Source organism: Theropithecus gelada, chromosome 7a (assembly GCF_003255815.1).
Source record: "Theropithecus gelada isolate Dixy chromosome 7a, Tgel_1.0, whole genome shotgun sequence".
NCBI classification, from domain to species: domain Eukaryota; kingdom Metazoa; phylum Chordata; class Mammalia; order Primates; family Cercopithecidae; genus Theropithecus; species Theropithecus gelada.
In genome coordinates, this window is record NC_037674.1 from 24,145,468 (window position 1) to 24,165,090 (window position 19,623).

The 19,623-nt window shown below is 37.3% G+C and overlaps 1 protein-coding gene across 1 annotated transcript in view; it reads right to left on the reverse strand.

Annotated features, from left to right (window-relative positions):
- The window catches only part of CEP152 (centrosomal protein 152), a 73,228-nt gene extending 54,042 nt beyond the window's left edge, over window positions 1-19,186 (reverse strand). The window contains exons 1-7 of the mRNA XM_025390242.1: window positions 19,006-19,186; window positions 13,478-13,571; window positions 5,586-5,689; window positions 5,299-5,368; window positions 4,939-5,217; window positions 3,659-3,809; window positions 944-1,084 (exon numbers count right to left, since the gene is read on the reverse strand). Coding sequence (XP_025246027.1) covers window positions 944-1,084; window positions 3,659-3,809; window positions 4,939-5,217; window positions 5,299-5,368; window positions 5,586-5,689; window positions 13,478-13,570 — 838 coding nt within the window. The 5' untranslated portion in view covers window position 13,571; window positions 19,006-19,186. The remainder of the gene's footprint in view (window positions 1-943; window positions 1,085-3,658; window positions 3,810-4,938; window positions 5,218-5,298; window positions 5,369-5,585; window positions 5,690-13,477; window positions 13,572-19,005) is intronic.
- Window positions 19,187-19,623: the final 437 nt, after the last annotated feature.

Genomic DNA, 19,623 nt, shown 5'->3' on the forward strand with positions numbered 1-19,623 from the left:
CTTCTCTCAAAATAAATGTTATGAGCATTACAGAAAGAGACATTTTCACCATCAGTTAAATTTGAATGAGCTAGAGTTCAATCACATAATTATTCTACAAATGAAAGTTCAACATGGACCAAAACTAGAGAAAGCACAAGGAGTAAACAATTATAATTTGAATCTGTATTTACTCTGTGTGTTTATCCCAGACATGGCACTTCACAATCACTAACTCTTATTTGGATTAAAACATTTACGCTAATTTGTAGCCTCAGAAAACGTTGCAGTGCAAACTAAACACAAATCACTTTGAAAGTTGGAATACTTCATCCAGAGTAATGACATAAGGAATCAACAACTTTTTAGGACAGAATGCCATCAGTACAGTTAAATAATGTTCAACGATTCTAAAAGCCTAAGTGAGAAAGGAAAAAAATGAGGACTCCAAAACAGTGTGTCTTTTTTTTTTTTTTTTGAGACAGAGTCTCACTCTGTCACCCAGGCTGAAATGCAGTGGCACTTTCTCTGCTCACTGCAACCTCCACCTGCGGGTTCAGGCAATTCTCCTTCTCCTGCCTCAGCCTCCCAAGTAGCTGGGATTACAGATGCCTGCCATCACCTGGCTAATTTTTACATTTTTAGTAGAGACAGGGTTTCACTACGTTGGCCAGGCTGGTTTTGAACTCTTGATCTCAAGTGATCCACCCACCGTGGCCCCTCCCAAAGTGCTGGGATTATGGGCGTAAGCTACCACACCTGACCTCCAAAACAGTGTGTTCCAAAGAGAAGTAATCCAAGGCCAAGACTCAGAAATCCTGGGTTTTGTTTTGCTATGCCTCACTCACTATGAGCCCTCTGACCAAGTGCTTTTATTCTCTAAGCTTCGTAGTTAATATGAGGTTACTGGAAACAAGATACCTAGCTCAGTGTACCCTGTAAATGACAGCATTCAGCATCTTACCTTTTATTATTACAAGCTGGTGATTCAGATATCGAATTTGGCATTCACTTTCATTTAACTTTTCAACTAAGTTCTCCAGTTGTCTCTCTTTTGCTTTGTTAAGAACCTGAAGTTGAATAATCTGCATATTTTCTGCAGAGTCTGGGAATTAAAGACAATTTATTAGATAAAAACATACCAAAATATAAATTTATACTCATTTAAAGCAGTGTTTTTCAAACTGTGACTACAACTTTTCAGAGTATCATGAAATCAATTCAGTGAATTATGACTAGGATTAAAAAAAGAGAGATAAAATAGAATGTATCAGATTGTATCATGTAGTAAGAATCAGTCTTATTTTGTGAAACTTGTTTCATTTATACATACTTGTTCATATAGATATATGTTGTAGCCCATATCACAATAAAAAAATATGGTTCTTACAGTGGGTCACTGCTAGAAAAGTTTGAAAGTCACTGGTTTAAGTTATAACCCTGAATCACTACCTACCATTTTAGCCAATTAAAAGTTAGTATATAACAACTGCAATGAAATAAAGTAATATGCTCTCAGAAAATTAAAAACAAGTACATCAGCTTCTATAAAATCATTCTTAAAGAAAATTTCTAGATAGCCTCAAAATATTTTATTTTAGGCAGGAGTGGGGAAAACATAATATTTATATTGATGCTGGCACATAACTGAATTAATTAGCTAGTGAATAGATTAATCAAGAATTTGGGTGGGGGCAGAAGGGTTGAAAAACTATCCATTGGGTACTATGTTCACTGTTTGGGTAATGGGTTCACTAGAAGCCAAACCCCAGCATTATTTAATACACCCATGTAACAAACCTGCAAATGTACTCCTCAAATCCATAATTTAAAAAAAAAAAAAAAAGATTTTGAAGTCTTGTTTTAGAAACAACTAGTCATTTGGGGACCACTTTAAAAAGAGTCAGGAAAAAAATGAAAAAAAGGATTGGTGGGTATGCTTCAACTACATAATGATAAATGTTCTTCACTTCCTACTAGAACAATGTTTCTGTAAGCTTACAATCAGAAATAAATGCATTTACTGAGTTTTAACCACTTGCTAACTAAATAATTCCATCCTCTTTTTAAAAAGAGATCTGGTTAAATAAAGAAAATTAAAGACTGAAAAGTTTATACAAGTCAAACTCCTCATAGATCTTATAGTAGAGCTAGTCCCATCTCTCTCCGAACTTGTTTTTTTAAACTACTGTTGCTAAGAAACTATAATCACTAAATTGGCACTACCATTATTTAATTAACTTCCAAATGTCAAATTTAGACAAATGTGTAACTAACTCAACTTGAAGAAGTGCAGACTGTTAAGAAAGGTGAGGAAAGGTTTTTATATGCAGAAAGACCAGGAGATACAAATACAACTTTTCAAGGGAACTGAAAGAGTAAACACTAAGGAGATGTCAGGCCACTGCTGTGAGGTTCATTTACTCAACCTAAAACCAGTTATATCATATACACTGTCCACTTCCTCATTCCACAAAAAACGGAAGAACATAGAGAGGCCATCCTCATATTTGCTGTTGACTCCTTTAGGGGAAAATGAATTGTGGGCCTCCCCCTGTAACTACCCTGCCGTCCCAGTGTAAGATGGAAGCAACACTATGAAGTCACAACCCAAAAGTCCAGGTTTCTCTTTGGTATAGCCCAGGCAAGCCGGAATATCCAGTATGACTTTTCCCCTACTAATTAAAGGAAAACAAAAAAATAAAACAAAAACACTTGCTGTCACACTCTAGAATTACACTGGCTCTTCAATATGCACAATAATTAGAAGCTATTTAGTATGCCAGAGAGTATGACAAGAGTAATTCAGTACAGTCACTATACAGGTTTATATTTTGGGATTTTTGTTTTTTGATACTAGCATTGCATCTCAAAATTCTCTAGCAGCTATAAGCACTTTTTTCATTCTCATATTTATATACATACTATACAAAAAAAACATTTGGCACATGTCACACGACTGAACCTGATATCTAAGTAATTCTGAATATAAAGTAATTTGTATCAGAGTTGACTAATTATTACACTAAAAACTAAAATCAAAACAAAAAAGTTGATGATAGTGCTGATGTATTAAATTACACTTCTATATAGTCAAAAATCTGAGACTGAAAACTATGTTTCATTTTCCAAATTAGGCTTCAGTCAAAAAAATATATATAAAGTTCATAAAAAGTCTTTTTAAATTTTTTTTAAATTTCAAATGAGCCCCAGTCTCCTGTATGGTAGGTGAGGATACTAACCACTATACAAATGAGGAGAAAAGACTTAAACTAGAATGACTGAAATATAAAGTTGAGAAAATGTCTTTTAACTTTTCCTAATGGAAAATTTCCAATATATAAGAAAGTAAAGAGAATAATATGATGAATCTAGGTAAACCCATTTCCCAGATTCAACAATTATGAACTCATGGCCAATTCAGCTCCATCTATATTCCCACCCAACATTACCCCTCAATAGCATATTATTTTAAAGTAAATCCTAGACTTCATGTCAGTTTATTCATAAATATTCTTTAGTATGTATCTCTAAAAATAAGGGCTCTTTGAAATATCAAGCACAATTCTATTGTCATACTCAAAAAATAATAATTCTTGAATGTGCTCATATATTCACTGTGTGTTCAAATTTCCCCAATTATGTGGTATTAAAAAATAAATATAAACTTGATACCTACTCTCATTAGCTCCTAAAAATTGTTGTTGCAGGCCTTCAAATGTGTCACTTCCTGTTATCGCCTGGGCTGGTGAGCCATTATTCTGGGCAGAAGACTGATAAGGTTTATATGTCACTTTATTATACGGTTCCAAACCTTGACAACTGGGACCCTGTGATGAACCAAATTGCTATTATAGATAACAAACGAAACTGACAAGATTTGGCCTTTTCTTCCAAAATTATCTGAATTAGACACCTAAATTTTATGTTACAGAACTTACTTTTGGTACAGTTACAAAGTTTTATACACACACACACACACACATATATATCTGCTCAAAAGTAGCACTTATTGTTACTTAACAATATTAATTAAAAGTCTGCAATACATAATTTATAGACAACTAACTTCTACTTTTGAGCACACAATGAAGGCAATTTTATAAATAAAACCCAAGAATTCTAATAAGACTATATACAAATATTTTATTACAAATGATTTAGATTATGCCAATATCTTGGGAACATAAGAATGCACATATTCAATAACATGAACATGGAATACGGTGCCTCATAACTAATAAATATTTGGTAACTCTTATGGGATGAGTAACACTCTACAGAGATAGAATTAAGAGAAAATAACCACTTAACAGCCCTAAAAAAATCCATCCTGTCATTGCGTGACACAGACTAGCTGTTGAGGTATTTGCTGTCATCGAGAAATTCTAAGAAGCAACTAACTATATCCTGAGGTCTTACTTCATTAAACTCTCCCACAGGAAAAATAAGGTTTTTTGTTTTTTCCTTCACATTCATCCTGTCTGCTGTTATATCACCATACAAAACAGATACCAGCTTTGACGTGCTTAACCTAAAATTTGTTATGAGTGGTAAGCAAGAAAACTGAGGAAATTCAATGCCACCTACCCAGAATTACTGCTTTAAAAACTACAATAAGAGACCTGAACATAGCTTCTCACTAAAGCACAGTGCAGTGGTAGAAGCAGCAGTAAACGAGGACAGTTATTCTTTGGCAGACTTAACTTTTAATGTTTAATCAACTGTGTCCAAAGAGCCTCTATTTTAAACTTCCGACTTAAGATCATGATTGTATTAGACTGTAAACAGAAAATACCATGACTAATTCACCATAAACCTGCATAAGTGCCCTCTCAGAACTTTGTGTGGTTATATCATCTTACCATTGCACTCACATACATTTCCTGAATACATACAAACATCACGCAAATGTGTGTGCACACACACAAGTTCTTCAAAGTCAAGTTTTTACAATACCTGAAAATGGTTCCATTGAGGATCTGAAAATTTAATTACATTGGTTGGTTGGTTATTAAATTCCTGCTTCTGACCATTGGTATATGGCCTAAAGTTTTCAGGAAGGTGATATAAATCAGTCTGTTCACATTTACTTGGAGGACTATAACCACTTCCACCTTCATCTCCACCTTCTTCAGGATGGTACACAGGATGTCGGTCTTCAGTTTTACTTCTGTTTTCTTCCCAGACATTGCCACATTTTTCTCCAGCATATAAACTCTGAATTTCATTATAGTCCTATTAGATAACAAGAGTAAAACAAAAGCACGAAGATCCATTCCCACCCTCATCAACGTCACCATCACACCAGATACTTACATTTACACTTTGAGATTTGGGCAGCATTTGCTCATTCCAGCTCATCTCCAATTGCTCAGGATGATGTGGTCTTGAGAAAAAGGAATACTTTCGATTTAAAGCCTATCATTTATTTGTACATAGATAACACAAAGAACCCCAAGATTGTAACATTTTTCCCTCCAACCTTCACCCAAAATTTTAAGAATCAATTTATAATTTTATAATCATATAATTATTAATCTTCATCAAAAGAAAAAGACTTATAGAATTGCAATATACACGTGAAAGTGCCTTCAGCTGCTTACTGTCTGTCTGTGCCATCCTCGCTGCAGTCCGAATACTGGGGCTCGGGAGAGGAGAGGTCGTCATCCAGCATGTCATGGGGAAGGTCTGTGAGTAACTGCTGCAACTGAGTCAAAAGGGCTGCATCAATATCACACCAACTTAAACACAAGATACCAAGCCAAAGCTGCCTTGGAACGAGTGGGTTTTTACTGTAGAGGTCAAAGAAGTTCGTAATTTCCTCCTTTAACTAACTTCTTAAGTACCACACAAATTATATTCATCATTTCACTTGGGTAAAGGGGAATGCATAATTTTAGGATTTATATCAGAAGGCTTTTTTTTTTTTTTTTAAACAAAGGTCTAAGATTTAAATACACATACAGTAGAATTAAAAAACCTTTTTGTGGAAACACAGCAAGTCACAATAATGGTACAATCAACGTATTATGTTATCACAGGGCAGGCAGACTAAGTCTCAGAATGCTGTTTTACCAGTAATCAGACCCTAGGGAATTGTCAATTAGACGTCCCACAGGGAATGTGAGTAGCCAGATGCACTCTGGCCAGGGGATGAGAACAGCAGCAGCAGCAGGTGGCCTAGAAGCCCTTAAATGCTCTGATAACGTAGAAACCCGTGGAAACCCGGGGGAGTCACTAATTAGTAGAGATCTAATTCCAAAGATGAAAAGATACACAATACTCTGCTCTCATACAACATCTGCGTAAAAGAAGAGTTGGAAGACTGTTTTCTATAGATAGCACATGCAAAAGCATAACACTACACCTGATATTAAATATTTGATTTATCTCTATTATTTTCTAGAAAAAAAATCAGTTTTAGCAATCTGCTTATTATATAAACTAGACAAAGTTAATTCATTCAAATTTCAAATATGATAAAAAGATGAATAAATCAGCTATTCTGTAAGACATAATTCAGTAACTTTTAGGATTTCCATAACTATCTGCAATTGTCTTTCTTCAAAACCCAATATAATAATATTACCCTAAAAATCCCATTATATATATATATCTTAAATTAAGTAACAATTAGAAGATCAAATATTATGTTACTAAATACTTTTTTGGGAAACTGTTTCTAATTACTTCTCTTTAAGAAACTAAGCACCAGTTTAATTAACAACTTGATTACATCCCTCCAAAGTACATCAATCAAACCCATAACATTATGCAAGTGGATTTTAAAGACCTTAAATACTCTGTAAAACCTTTCAGGAAAAAAAAAAATGAGATGCTCCTTGGTCTATAGCAGGTTATTTTTTTTCCACTTTACCTGTCATTAATACAAAAGAAATGAAATGTGGCCATAAAACACATCTGAGTATAATGTTAAGAATTACAAAAAAAAAAAAAAAGAAAAACTTTCTTAAACAAAATATGTATAGTAAAAGTTAAATAAATATATTTTATGGGAGGTCTGAAAGGAATGCCCCAAATTCTTAACTAAGCTTTGGTGAAATAAAATTTGGAAATCGGAATACAGTATGTTGGAGCCACGTGGGTGGGAATACTTCTTCATCTATATTTATTTCTTATATTCACTGGATGGGTTTTTTTTTTAAGGTTTTCTCAATCCATTTTTTTTTTTTAAAGATGCAACAAGAGAAAGATACTTTCTTCAATGAAAAGTTATCTTCATCTTTAAATCTGTTTAATGCTAACATGAACACGCAAGACCCTCATGTATTGCTCACCTCCACATGCAAGGTGCTTGAAAAATCATTTTGAGAATTAGCCATATCAGAGTTGACTGAGAGATATAAAAAACAAGAAATACAAAAGACACAATATGCAAAACAAAACAGGACACATCAACATATTTGTATATGACATGCCTCACATGAAAGGTAGCAAAGCAATTCTACAAAGACACAAATGCACTAGAGAAAAAAAATCGCATCTATGAGGTCTTTTAAAAGTAGTACCACTTGTTGTCTATAATCATGCATCACTACATTAAGGCAAAAGACTACCCCCACATGTTACACAAGGAAAAATGAAGCAAATCTTTTATACCTATATTAAGTAAAGACTTCTGAACAGAAAGAACATTTTCTTCTAAACCTTCAGTGAGGTTCAAGTACATAGCCTTAAAATTCAGGGGTGCCTTTTTTTCCCCCACACAAAAACAAAAAAACTACATAATAATTCAGCAGTTATTGTAGCTTTGTGACACCACAAAATTGGCATCCACAGAGAAAAATTAATTTGAGTATAAGCAATCAGCTAATCAAAATGCTTCCGGATCCACATATAAACATCAACTAGCAAAATCATCCCTATAGTATTTAGAGTCTTGCAAGATATTTTACATATATGCTAACATTTTAAAATTCATCTTCAAAAAATTTATCCATCAAGTTCTTTGGCATAGCCGGGTCATATTCCCTGGCTTCTATAAGTTTCAGGGCTGAGAAAAGCTAAATGAAGTCGTCCTAAATAAGGCCATTCAGGAATAAAATCCATCCTCCAGTGTTTCCATTTCCCAGGATCAAAGTGTGCCCTCCTCATATACACTGGCAAATTGCTTTTTGGTCACTGAACCCTGTGCAATAAAACATAAAATTGCCATATCTAGTTATGCATGTTACCTGTTACCAAATAGAGAAATTTAGAAACTATAAATTTTCCTCATTAAAGATCTATCAAACTTCCAAATACAGATTCAAGAACAGAAATAACAATCCTTATAAATGATAAGATTTAATACTAGGCATTAATTTAAAATTCATCAGACTGCTTTTTGGCTGCAAGCAGCAATCTCAACAGATATTACTGTGCATTAACTGAGTTTAAAAATTTAACAGATACCTTCCCTATAAAAAAGATAATTTACTACTCTAAGGCTTCAGTTGAAATAAATTCAGAATCATTCTATAAACTCCTCTCCCTTTCTACTTCACATATTTCTTTCTTAAAAAGGAAAAAAAAAGAGCATTTTACTTTGTTAACAAAACACTTTGCAATAACCCATGTAGAACATACAAAAGCCTACATTCAGGGGCAAATGTAAAACAGAGAACATGTAAACCTTCTGTCAGGATTTTCAACTTAAATTAACTAAACAGATTATCTTCAGAGCCTATAATCCTCAATATTAATGAAGGCAAGAGGCCTCAAATTACAAACCATACAATAATCTTCTCCCAAGAGAAAGGGTAGCAAATGGAATACCTAACGGTCATATTCCCTTTGAACAGGTGACCTCTTGGTACACTTCTAAAAAGATTCTGATATTTTCAACTATGAATTATTAAATAATGCTTTCATGGATACACGCTAAATGTAAACAAATACTAGCTTTACAGCTCCCTCTAGTGGAAACAAAATATCAAAATGTTTCCGTAATTACATCAAACAAGGCAGTTAAAAAGTGGAAGAAGGGTGGTCAGGACATCGAGACCATCCTGGCTAACACGGTGAAATCTCGTCTCTATTAAAAATACAAAAAACTAGCCGGGCGAGGTGGCGGGCGCCTGTAGTTCCAGCTACTCAGGAGGCTGAGGCAGGAGAATGGCGTGAACACGGGAGGCGGAGCTTGCAGTGAGCTGAGATCGGGCCACTGCACTCCAGCCTGGGCGACAGAGCGAGACTCCACCTCAAAAAAAAAAAAAAAAAAAAGTGGAAGAAAGGCTACACAATGGAAAGCTTGCCTCTAAAATACGTGATGCCAAGCTCATTGCGGAGCTTTATTATTCTATTAGAGAAGTACCGATATAGAAACCAAGTCAGTATTGCCAGGTGCAAGCTTCTATCTGCCACCTGCTACTTAAAACATCTACCTTTCTACTCAAGATCATTTTCAAAGATGTCATCACTAAATGACCCGTCATCAGCAAATACTATCTTGATATCATAGATTACCAAGTATTTCTGCCCCAAATCACCAGCTCCAGAACATATACACACATAAACAGAAAATTTTGCTATCTAGAACCAACAACCACCACAGAGCTACTTCTGGTGACACTGCAGAAAGTACACGTCTACTCCAGCTGACTGTGAGAGTCCAAAATGGCAATCTTCTTTAAGCTGTGGCTTTACCAACAACTAAGAGGCTTATAACAAGCATTCCTATTACAAAAAGACCTTTATCTGGGGCTGGGCACGGTGGCTCACACCCGTAATCCCAGCACTTTGGGAGGCCAAGGCAGTTGGATCACCTGAGGTCAGGAGTTCAAGACCAGCCTGGCCAACATGGCAAAACGTCGTCTCTACTAAAAATACAAAAAAAATTAGCCAGGCATGGTGGCCCATGCCTCTAATCCCAGCTACTTGGGAGGCAGAGGCAGGAGAATCGCTCAAACCCGGGAGGCAGCACCAGCCGAGATTGCACGATTGCACTCCAGCATGGGCAACAGAGCGAGACTGCATCTCAAAAAAAAAAAAAAAAAAAACTGTATCTCTGTAATATCTGACTGTGCAATCACAAGTATAGTGACTTTAAGTGAAGAGTATTTTTGCAAAGTCACATTGTTACATTATGAATGAGTTAATACAAGAGCTTCTGAATTATTTTCTGGGACAGCTTTATAAAGAAAAGTTTGCTTTGGATGAGATCTCCTCCTTAGCAAGAACAACAAGTATTATCAGCAGCTCTCAAGAGTACAATCAGAAAGTAATGTCCTCCAGTAAGTTAGGAGAAACATAAGTAATGTGTGACAATTAATGGATATTAACCGACATGATACATATCTCTATGATGTCATCACCCTCGCTGATCTGCACCCTAATCTGCTCTGTCAACTATTTATAAGAGATGGAGTTTCAGTTAAAACACTGTGAGAAGCTGTGGTTTATGTACCTCTCTACCATGCATTTATGCCTTGACCCACAGTGGACCAACTTAATGTACCATTAAGAGTTGCAGCACTTTAGAAATAGATTATAGGACTTTTTTTTACAAAATTCTTGTTTTTTGTTTGCTTGTTTTTTGTTTTTTTGTTTTTTTGGTTTTTTTTTTGCAAAATATGGGTCTATTCGTGGTGGTCTCTGGCTTGAGATCCATTGGTCTAAATATCCTCTAAATATTGAATAATGTATTTACTAAATCCTTTCCTTTTTCTGAATGTTAAAGGCACTTTCTCCATTTGATCTTCAATGCTAACAGTGGAGAGAATAGAAATGGAAAAGGCTAAATCATAATTGTAAAGCTGCTCTTTAGGATGGTATGAAGGTTGGAATGGTGTATTCACTGGGATATGGGCACATGTGGACAAAATCCCAACTGGCACCAAAGCAACAAAATTAAACACAGCTTGGAAAAACATGCTGTATTAGCAACCGGCCTTTCATCCCAGACAGTGAAAATCAGGACTATCCAACCATGTACCAAGAGAGGCTCTCACAAACCCTTAGCAGGATAGACTATGAGTCAGATGCGGTATGCCTGGTAAGCCTTATAGCACATCATCAGGGATAAAGGCATTCCTCCCACGTCAGCGAATTGAACACAAAGTGATTCACTAAGTAGAGAAAGCAATATGCATTAGCCCACTGCTAACAGTTATAACCTAGCCACAATCCCAAAGCCGTAGTCCCAAAGCTACCAACCAGGTAGACAGGAAAAAACAGCTTTTTTTCTTTAATCTCTTAAGGCTGTGAGCCATTCGGCTATTGCTGGGTCAGGAAGACTGAGACAGTTAAAAAGCCTTCTAGATACACATGCAAGCTTGGGTTTGACCACCCAATTTATTACTTTAACTTGTAGTGACAAAGTATACATACAGCTGAAGATTTGTGAACAGTTCTGAAGTTTGTTACTAAAAGCTGAACCTCTCTAGCCTCTAATCTGTTTTCCTTGCAGCAATTATTTTTTAAAGTAAAAATATTTTTATTAGCATGAAGTTTTTTACAAATTTAACCATAATCATCATGTTAGAGCCAATTTAGCTATATATCCTTCCACTCTGCTGGAAATACTCATTCTTAGATACTTGATCTTTCAAGAACAACTTTTCCCCTGAAATTCCCTATCCCAGCATACAATCTATCAAAGAAGTGATCCCAAATAGCTATTTTCTATATTATCTAGAATTCATTGCCTCCTTGACTAGTATTCCCTCTAAAATTTTAACCACACAATACACTGGCAGTAAGCTCTAACACTCTACCTATCTCTCTAATATATTTCTCAATGAAAAATCACCTGTCAAAATATTTTTTCTTCTTTACAGTAGTGATTACTTAAACTGACCCTCTCAAGAATCCCAGTGGCTAAACCCCAGCCAACTATCCAAGCCCAGTCATGAAAACCTCATGCTGCAGGTTCAAAGTAACAGAAAATCCTCATTCCCATCCTTGCCACAACAATTGTTGTGAGGGGCCCTGCCAAAATCCAGAAACCCTCTCCAGGGTCATAAACTCAAATGCCCTCAGGGACCTGGCAGAGAATTTACCAGAGTGAAGCAGGCAGGTCTGAGTGCATAAGCCCATGTCTGTGTGAGAAGTGGGGACCGTGGCCAGCTGGGGAAGGAGAGCCACTGCTCAGCTCCAGCCCGCCTGCTGCCATGTGCAAATACAGGCCAGGTGTGGCCAGAGCTTTGGATGTTTTTTAGATAAGCCAGAGAATCTGCAGTGCTGCATAAAATTTTTGAATCTTCAAATACAGATTCAATTTTTTAAAAGACAATACCTGTCTATGAACCAAATCCAGCAAGTTGCCAGCTTTCTATCCCTGCCATAATTCTACCACCAGTCACATGAACAACAGTCAACTGACCCTATTCCTTGCTTCCTATTAATACTAATGGTCCCCAATAACTATTAAAGATTTCTTTACATGTTAGAAAATGGGTCATATAAAAAATAGTGTCAGGACAAAAGAAGCCTTTTATAACAGATAATCAAGAAATTTGACTTACACTAAAAACAACCAAAACAACTAACTTGACTTCCACCAATAACACTACTACTGCTGCTATTACTATTGCCACCATTTACTGAACACTTGCTATGTGCCACGTATTCTGCTAAACACTTTATATATAAATAATATGGTCTCTCCCTTTTATTCCTTTCCTTCTATAATCTATTCACCATGCAGCCTTCTGAAAGATCTTCAAAAATATGGTATCACTTTTCCCTGCTTAAAATCCTCCACTGGCTTCCCATTGCTCTAAGAATAAAATACAAACACCTTATCATGGCTTTCCATGATCTGACACCCACATCCACCACCCAACACTGGCTTATATGTACCCAATACCATGGCCTTCTGGCTGTGCCACAGATACACGGGTCTCTTCCCAACTTCCCAGCTTACACTCATTGGTGTTTTGGCCTAGACTGCTCTTCGTCAGGCTTCGGCATGGCTGGTTCCTTCTCATAAGTCAAGTCTCAGCTCAAATATTGCCTCCTCCCACAGACCTTCCCTCACCAGCCCATCTACAGCAATCCCCTACCAATTGCTTTCATAGCACTCCAGTTTGTTTTCCTGTCATTTATCAATGATATATCATCACTCACTCAAATTACTTTACTCACTTGTTTACTTGCTTATTGTCTGCCATCCCACTAGGATGTAAACTACCCAAAGCAAAGAGCCTTGTCAGACCTATTCATGGCAATGTTACAAGCACCTAGAATCTAACCTGCCACTTCCAAAGTCAACCATTACCTCCTAAATGAAAAGAAAAATTTAACCATTTATCTGATGGCATTATTCACGTTGTGTTTTATTCGTGTCTCAAAACCAGAAGCATTCCACTTATCCACCTTTTCAGTCTAAATAGCAAGCAGAGTTTAGGGTTGTTTTAAAAAAAAAAAAAATCCAAATCCCTTCAAAATGACACAAGATGATATAATTTTGATCAAGAAATAAAACTTGTTAAAGACTGGGTTTAGAGTGTCTCTCTCTTTTTTTTTTTTTTTTTTTTTTTTAACAACTTACCTCTTTCTCTCTTTCATAGTCCTCTTTGTCATATTCCTCATCTTCATTTTGCGCTGGTAGTGCCACACTGCCAAAGTCTAATGACATGGTCATCCTATGGGAAGGGGAAGATGTTTGGTTTCTGAATATTCCATAAAATCTCCCCAGAACAAACTACATAAGAGATGCCATACATACACAGAGTGAAAAGACAGAAACAGACTGGGAGAAAATATGTATAACTCCATTATGGCCAATACAAATAATTGCGATTCATAGAAAACAGCTATATGACAGCAATTCATGGAAAAGAAAAAATGCAAATCGGTAATAAAACTACGAATAGACCTTTCTAGTGGTCTGAAAAGTATAAGTTAAAACAGTAAGATTTTTTGCCCACATATAAAATAAGATGACAATAGTAATAAACTAGAAATGTGCCAAATGTAAAAATCTTAAGCTCAAACAAAATTTCAAATGTGATATATTAAACATGGCACAGGCAGTACCCTAATTGCTTCATTTTTTTTTAATATCAGAAATCCAAATATCATGCTTTACAAGAAGAGGGCCCCTAAATCTGCTACCCAGAAACCATTTACAATTCAGTAAATGCCATAGAGCGCGCAACAAAATATAAGTCTTAAATGTCCTCCTCTTAAGCTTGATAAAATCAGGTTCTGGCAATACACTAAGGAAAAACAGAAGTGAAGGCTGTGAAGCTCCACCACTGTGGACTTCCAATTCCAAAAGCAACAGCAAGAGTTCCCTGGGGAGCAGTCACTGCTGCGGCAGAAGCAGCAGCAGGAAATGGGTTTTCAACTACTTACAGTCAAAAAAGCTGCTGCTGATTTAAATTATACTTAGGGATCCTGACACTACACATAAACCCCTTAGAACTTCAAAGCTCTGAACAATCCCAACAAAAAAAAAAGTAGGCAGGTGTCTTCAATTACCTGGCCTAACACTGCCCTCCATTCAGTCCACTGTCGTTCATGCCAATGAAACGCACTTGGATGTGAGCCTGAGCCACAACTCATTCACTACATCTTTCAAGCTCTAAAATGTCATTAAATTGGAAGTAAAATCAGAAGCATAGAGACCCAGCAATCCAAATGCATTTTACCATAAAGAACTTAGCTCCCTCATCTTAACAGGTAAGAACTGTATCACAAACTTTTGTGGAAGCCAATAGCTCTAGAGTAGACAATACCCCATTTCATCAGATCTAAGATGTCTTTGATTCTATGATGCAGTTCCATTTGTAGCAGTAGGAACAAGATGTAGGCAATCAAATTATGACATAACATTAATTTTAGGATGCAGTCTATGTTGTAGATATTAAAGTGTGAAAAGAAAATGTGCAAGCTAGACTAGATGAATATGGTATTAAAGATTAACACACATATGAATTTCAGTGGTGAAAATCCCCCTATGTCAAGTTTTTGTTTTTCAAAGACTGAGTTATGTTTCTTGGCCAACCTCAAATTTGCTGTCTACCTTCTAATCCCTTCCTCTCTGGTCCTTACACCCAACCCGTCCCTTTCAACTCATATCAACTCAGACTCTTTACATCAACTTAAAAACCCTCCAGCCTCTGCTTCTCAGACCACACCTACTCCTTTCTACCCTTGTGCCAGGGCTAAAGGGGGAAGAGACATGCATATTGAGGAAAATAAATCTAAGTCCATCTATAAGATGCCTTTTGTATATCAACATAAGATGAAGATATGAGTATGGTAAAGAGCCTATAATATGAAATGGTGAGGAAAAAACACACAATCACAAGTCTCTAGATTTTTTTTCTACTACTGCAAATGGACTTAATAGCGTAGAGAACACTATATATGAATAATGAAAATACTAGCCCAATTAAATCCCATCTCCTTAAAAGAGATGAAATTAAACTGGACCTTAAAGACATTCCTGAATCCTCCAGGCAGAAAAAATCCTTTCTGCTTCTGAATTCTGTGTCTTCTACCTCTCTTTCATTTAAATACAAATACAAGACAAAATACGGAATTTGGGTTAATTTCTCCTGAAGTTAGAGAAAGGAGGTTTGTTCCAATCCTTTATTAACCTGCCATCAACTGATGTTGATTATTGAAAAAGAACATTAAGATTTATAAGAGCCTATTGCTAAAAATGTAGCTACTAATATTTTAAATACAGGGCTACTTTTTCTCAGATAACGAATACTTACGTTATTGTTTTTAAAGTAAAGAGAATGTAAAATATCAAAGCATATATCTTTAATGTTATTTTAAATCCAAAACATGGCATTACCAAAGTCTCCCCCACTGAAGAAAAAAAGGTATAAGTTTTCCTTATGAGAACTATAAACTATGAAAGGCTTTAAGAAATGATTTCAGATATAAAGAGAAATCTGATCAACTTACGTGGTTAAAAATATATATACTGAAAAGGTAATACATATTTTAAATGAGACTAAAATAAAAGCTAATACTTTAACTTATTAATCACCACTCATTATCACTGCTACCAGAGACTTTAGTATAATATTCAGAACAACAAAAGAGACAGCTTTAAAAAAAAAAAAAATAGCAAGATAGCAAACCCAAAAGCCATAAAGAAAAATGTGATGGAAACCTAACCACAAAAAACAAAACTTTGTTTAAGGCAAAAGACATCATTAACAAGTCAAATATTGTGTATGAAAAAATACAGCCAGGCGCTGTGGCTCAAGCCTGTAATCCCAGCACTTTGGGAGACCGAGGCGGGAGGATCACGAGGTAAGGAGATCGAGACCATCCTGGCTAACATGGTGAAACCCCGCCTCTACTAAAAATACAAAAAAATCAGCCGGGCGTGGTGGTGGGCGCCTGTAGTCCCAGCTACTCGGGAGGCTGAGGCTGGATAATGGCGTGAACCCGGGAAGCGGAGCTTGCAGTGAGCCGAGATCACACCACTGCACTCCAGCCTGGGCAACAGAGCGAGACTCCGTCCCCCAAAAAAAAAAAGAAAAGAAAAAGAAAAAAAAGAAAAAATACACCACTAACAAAGTCCAGAAAAATGAGAATCAGAAAAATATTTGCAAAGCACCTGACAAAGTCCCAATATAAAATTCTTAAAAAGACAGACAATCCAATATAAAATTGGGTGACTGATATGACAATTTATTTTAAAAAGTGTAAATCAATTAGTTTGAAAAGATGCTTAAGCTCGTGATGTTTCAAAAAAGTGTCATTTAAACAACAATATGCCACTTTCAACAACCACTAGATTGAAAAAAAAAAAAATTATCACCCAGTGGTGACTATTTTGTATTTTGTATGGCTCATGAGTTGCTGGTGAAAATATGAACTGCTAAACCATCTTGAAAACTATCAAAATTAATATATTGAAAATGAACATTTGCACTAGTAAAATTATTTTTGAATTTGTCATACTATACCACTAGTAAAAATAATGAAAATTTTCTATATCTATTGACTCAAGGCTGACCACTTAAGAAATCAAGATGCAGAATAAGTGTACAGTATGTTTTGGTTTTCTTTTTCAGTAGCAGTCTGGTAGACTTTCTTCCTAGATAACTTTTTCTGAACCCTTAATAAGACTACAAAAAGTATGTCCTGTTGTTACACTCAGATGGATGCTCTGACCCAGCATTTCTTTCGTTGTCCCTGATTTTCTCTGCCCTCCTTGCAACAAAACCAATCAGTGTTTATTTAGACAAAAGATTACAAAGCAAAAGTAGTATTGTTTTCGCCTCATCTAATAAACTATAAGCACCCTGAAGGCAGAATTAAAATGTATCTACCCGCTTGCACATGGTAGGCACATAACAAATATTTGTTGACTGAATATGATACAGGCATGTTACCTTATAGGAATTCATTATTTCAATAAAATTTTATTGAATACCCACTGTGTTCCAGATCACATCCTAGATACATCTAAAACATGGTACCAGCCATGAGGAGCTCACTGTCTCTGCTCATCCTCTCTTAGAGCCACTGATATAAACCGTTACAATAACATATTGTAATAAATTCCGTAGTAGATGAAAGTACAAAGCACAAATTAACTTTTCCTAAGAAGAAAGGATAGTTTAGAGAATTTTTACAGGAAAAAAAGAGCTTTTAGATTAGAAATAAATCTTAAAGGACACAATATGGCTATAACTGGCTCTAAGAATGAGGGCACTCATTCAGATAACCTGAGCTCAATTCTGGCTCTTTTATTTATCAGCAGTGCAGTCTTGAGCAAACCGTTTCTGCCTCTTCGTTAATGAAATGGGGGTGGAAACAATACCTACTTCAAAGATTGATTCTGAGGATTCACAAGATAATACATGTAAAGTAATTAGCACTATGTACCAATCAATACATTCTAGTTTTATTATCATTATGACATTATTACTGATGAATAGGAGTCTGACAGCTACCGAAGAGGTTACGGGAATAAAGAGGATTTCGCATATCTGAGAAAAGGTGAATGTGCAGCCTATGAGAAATGTCACTTCAAATAATGCAACCTCCTATGGAACAAAAATGCCACCCTCCTTCAAGATGCCCTTCCAAGCCTGTTCCCACATAGAATAAGCCACTCCTTTGCACTTTCAGACTGTATGTCTTATGCTTTTCTTATGGCTTCTACTTTAGCGTCTCTTTAGTTGAGTGCATTCACCTGTCTGGGGAGTGCATGTTCATTGTCACGCACTATGAAGGTATATGGTGATAACAGGCTTAAATCAGACTCGAGTTCATGACTACGATATAGAAAGGGTTATAAACCCCCACAAAAGGGGTCTCTAAGAATTGCACTGGGAGTTGGGAAATTCTACTTACTTGCTGACATAACTCGCCTTCTAGAATGGAAATAGCCAGAGCACACAGCTCGGTTTAGACTTGCAACACCTGGTGGAGGCGCCCTATTCATTCATTCAACAATTTACCAAGCACTGTTCAAGATTACAGTTTAACGGGACGTGATGGAGGGAAAGAAAATAGACATAAAAACAAATGATCATGACATCTTGTGATCAGTGCTAATGACAGCACTTTGGACAAATTGATTTAAGTTGCTCAGAGAGCGGAGCGAGTAATGCTAATACACAACAGGCATCCACAGGCTAAGCGAATGACCTTGAGGAACTGTTTGGCGTCAGCTACAGCACTACAAACATGACCAAAGCCACACGGGGCCCATAACCCAGGACTGCTAGTTTTGGGAGCCAGCGTCACTTGTACTCGGTCAACACACGTGCACACAGCACCTACTGTGAGCCAGGAGTAACGCCAGGGTGACCAAGGTGGGGTCCGCAGAGTAGGGTCTCGGGGCGACCCCAGCAGTTTGGAAACGAGGCGGGCTTCCCATATGTCGCTTCTAAATAGGATATTGGAGGAATGAAGAGGTCTAAATGACACGTTAAAGGTAAAAGCTGAGCCCGCAACATGCGGGCAGTCCACCACCGCGGGATTTGGGGAGAGGGCAGGTCAGCCCCCGGGGAACCCTCAGCCAGGATCCCGAGGACCCCGCAACTCCTCTAACCCCAGGTCCAAGCCCACCCGTGAATCAGAACTCACCAGAGCCCACGGAGGCTGTTACCGCGAGGAAACTCTAGCCCTGGCGGAAGAACAACTTCTAGCAAACCCCCTTACCCTGGTTCTAGTCCACTAGCTCCTTCCTAGTCACAACCGAACCCACGGGACGGAGGCCCTTAAGGAGCAGTCGCCTCCTTCAATCGCCGACTAGAAGCTCGCCCGGTGGGCGGAGCCGTGCCGGCTCGGGGCAGAGCGAGGAGACAGGAGTCTCCGCCTTCCTCAAGCTTGGTTGAGAAGTCCGCCTGCAGTTGCAAAGCACGGCTGTTTGAAAGCGGGCGCCAGAGGTGGCGGGAAGCTCCCCCTGTGCGCCCATTGGTGAATTCGTGAGCCAATTACGAGGAAGTTACTCTGGAGTGGGCGGGCTGATCGGTTGCCTAGAGACGCCGAGGCGCTTTGCCCGCTACCTTCGGCCAGGGTGCACCGGCCTTACCGGGACCCCTTGCCCCTTTGGTAGCGGAGACTGCAGAGATGACTCGTGCCTCCTACGCTTCAGCACACAGAATCCCGCAGATTCCCCACCGAACTCTTGCCTTAGAGGTTTTTTACATTTGCCCTTCTTGTTTTCTAAGGCATCTGCTTCCCCATTACCTAACAGCCTTA